At 44.7% G+C, this 3,513-nt stretch overlaps 1 protein-coding gene across 1 annotated transcript in view; it reads right to left on the bottom strand.

Annotated features, from left to right (window-relative positions):
• The window catches only part of LOC117942294 (LIM/homeobox protein Lhx1-like), a 7,355-nt gene that overhangs the window by 267 nt on the left and 3,575 nt on the right, over positions 1–3,513 (bottom strand). Inside the window, exons 2-3 of the mRNA XM_034867692.1 lie at positions 2,874–3,159; positions 76–241 (exon numbers count right to left, since the gene is read on the bottom strand). Coding sequence (XP_034723583.1) covers positions 76–241; positions 2,874–3,159 — 452 coding nt within the window. The remainder of the gene's footprint in view (positions 1–75; positions 242–2,873; positions 3,160–3,513) is intronic.

The raw sequence follows: 3,513 nt of genomic DNA, 5'->3' as shown, positions 1-3,513 counted from the left end.
ATATATATATAGATATATATATATGTATATGCCTCTTTGAAGGAAAGATGAAAATAGATGAAATTGTCCCCATACCTCCATAGTAGGAGAAGGGCCCGTTGGGGATGAGCTCCCCGGGCTCCAGCCGGTCCACCAGCGTCCTCATCCGCCTCGGGCTCCGGAAGAAGGCGTGCCTCCGGGCGCCCAGCGCGCTCAGCTGCTTCATGCGCCTCTCTTTGGACCGCCGGTTCTGGAACCACACCTAAACACACATACACACACACAGAAGGAAATAAATACCACGTGTCAATTTTTTTCATTCCTTTTTTCTTTTTCCAACTTTGTTGACAAACACATTCCAATACAGATATCGATTTCAGACACATGCTCCAAATAATTACCCAGAGAAACAATAATGTGACTTTTTACAAAAACAAAGTCTTAACATAAAAAATAAAGGAGATTAAAGAATATAAAAAATGCAATATATAGACATAACACAAAGCATTAGTCACCACAGAGTTCACTATATAGTTTTTTTTTGTGGCCATAAGTTCTTCCTCGCGTCACTCAGCAAACTTGCGTCAGCTTCTGACGCCATTTTGATTGTACGTCCATATGGTGTGAGTGACACGGGAGGTGAGGGACACATGGAGGGGGATGCTAGGCGGCACTTTTATGAATACATAGCTATGTATAAATATGTCAATAAAACACAACATCATGGCCAGCACGGATTTAGTTTCGGAATGTGCAAACAGCCTACACCCCAGTGTGTAAATTCACCGCCATACACAACGGAAGTGTAATTAGTTGCCATGTTTACCTTGGCAGTGCGCCGGTTAGGCCGCTTCTTCTGAGAGTAAATACCCGGGCTAGGCTGTGTGTTTTGCGGCGTGCGTGATCATGATGAGCCGGTGCGTTAAATCCGCAAGGCTGTGCGGCGGAGAGAACTGCGGACCAATTATCGTTAGAGGACCGAGAGTCCCATCATCTAACCTCCCTAATGATCTTTTAACCCTCCATTTACTCCGGCTGAAGGCTGCAGCAGCGGGGGCTTCACATCTCCAATTAATAGTTAATAGGAGGGCTGTTAGCGGTGTATTAGCGGCTCCTGGAGGTTATCATTTCCTAATCTATAGGCCGGCTTTCTCTAATTACGCGCTTCCCCTTTCTCCCTCGCGCTCATACATATTGGACACAGCCCTGCTCGCTCGGACACTTCCACTGTAAAGCCCCCCACCCTGCAGCCTTTATTATATAAAAAAAACACCTGTTAGTAAAACCTAAAGAGCTCTACAATCGCTTCTTTTCTGGGAGTCTCTTCTGTCTGAGTAATCAGATGTTATCCCGTGAACGTATCACTGACAGTAGCTGCTACATAGCAGTGCTCCACAGAAAAATAATCCTAGTAACCATTCTTGGGAAATCACCAAAAGAAAAAAATAACCCACATGCAAAACCGATAATAATAATAATAATAATAGTAGGAACAATATTAAAAAACATAAAAAATAATAATAGGCTACCAATAAAAAACAATAATAAAAAATAATAATAATTATACTGGTAATATTAAAAACAATATTAAAATACTAATAAGATGTTTAGGCATAATTCAGCAGGGTGTTGGGATTGGGGGGCTAAGGGTATTACACCCCCCCACCCCAATAATCAAAACTGGCCCGTGCAACCCCCCCCCCCAAATCCCCGATTATGATTTCCTTTACATGAATAAAGACATTTACATCATAATGAGCTGCAAAAGATGCACGAATTGTTAGAGAAAAACTCAGCAGAATGCAGAAGATGAAATGTTTCACGTTCAGAATTTCAATTTTGCTCAAAAGGGGAGATGTAAACCCCCCAATGTTGAACCCCAAGTTAGGGCCTTGGGCTAATAATAATAATAATAATAATAATAATAATAAGATTAAGAGGCTAATAATAATACTAATGATGTGTCTCTTTGTTTAAGTGAACGTGGCCCTGAGTTGCGCGCAGAGAGTCTGAGACCCTGAGACAGATTGGTGTCTTCACTTGGCTGGAGGAGCTCCCAGCATGGCTAAACGTGGCCGCAAAACGTGCTGGCAGTACGGTGCCAGGACTCCCAGCGCTCCCAGCGCTCCCAGCAGCCCCGGCGCCAGTTGGCGACTACTTGGCCCCGTCGCCAGCGCCAAGAATCAAAAATACCCATATGACCCCGTTTCCAAATCAAGCTCGAGCGTCCGGCCAATCTCTGGCTTAATGGATTCAGGGAACATGCCTCCTTTAAAGAGGGGTGAAGGATGGGGGGGGGGGGGTGGAGCCTCTTTTATGGGGAAGAGGAGGCCTGCACGGTCATGGCAGTGTGGCAGCTTGGCACTCACGTTTTTTTTCTCTCCATAAAACGGAAGCTGTTATATCACACCTTTTTAATGGCTGCGTAATAACAGAGGAAAGGCGCGAGCCCTCCTCCTCCACATGTGGCTGCCCCCCCAATATTATGATATTATCTCCACAACATTTCACACAGAATCCCAAGATCCTCGCATTGAACCGTAGCCTATAGGCTGACATGACTGATTCATAATTAGCCTACTAGAGTGATGTTTTGTTGCTGGCCACGCAGACCCAGGTTTGCTAATACTGAAAGTGTATACGCGATTAATGTATGTAATAACCCCTTCATCCTCTTTTCTATTATGTTAAGCAGCTATTTTGTGTAGACTGTATTTGTTTCTGTAGCCTGTTTTTTGTTTATTTCATATTCATGTCCAGTGTGTTTGTTTGCATCCACCCTCCCAGGCAAAATCCTCACAAATGGGCCTACTGTCTTGACAATAAAACCTTTTTTTTCTATTTTCCATATTTCCATGGACCCAATGTGGCCCCGGGGCTCGGTGCTTCCTTACCTGGATGACCCTCATGTTGAGACCGGTCTCCTGGGCCAGCTGTTCCCGGATGTGTCTGGTGGGTTTCGGGGTGGCAGCAAACGCCGCCTTCAGAGTCTCCAGCTGTTTGGCCTTGATCGTGGTCCGCGGGCCGCGCCGCTTCCCCCCCAGGTTCTGGTCGTCGTTCTCGTTGTTCACCGTCTCTTTGTCGGACAGGGCGGCGATCTCCGTGTCCTTCAGGACCACGTCGTCCTGCAGCGGGTCCTGGGAGTCCGGGGATAAACTGGGGTCGCTGCACGCCGTCACTACAGAAATGCCACGTGGAGATTAGAATAAGAAACATGGGAAATATCTTTCCATCCATATCTGTGTCTCTGTGTGTGTCTCTGTGTTTCTGTGTCTCTGTATGTGTCTCTGTGTTTCTGTATATCTATAGCTGTGTCTCTGTAAGTGTCTATGTTTTTATGTATCTATATCTGTCTGTAGAGCTGCATGTGTGTCTCTATATATTTCAATATGTGTGTGTGTCTGTATTTCTATCTGTGTCTCTGTATTTTGGTAAATCTATAACACATGAGTCTCTGTATATCTGTATATCTATAGTGTCTCTGTTTATATCTATATTTATGTATGTGTATATGTGTCTCTGTCTTTCTGTATA

Source organism: Etheostoma cragini, chromosome 3 (assembly GCF_013103735.1).
Source record: "Etheostoma cragini isolate CJK2018 chromosome 3, CSU_Ecrag_1.0, whole genome shotgun sequence".
NCBI lineage: Eukaryota > Metazoa > Chordata > Actinopteri > Perciformes > Percidae > Etheostoma > Etheostoma cragini.
This window is presented reverse-complemented; position numbering and strand designations above follow the sequence as displayed.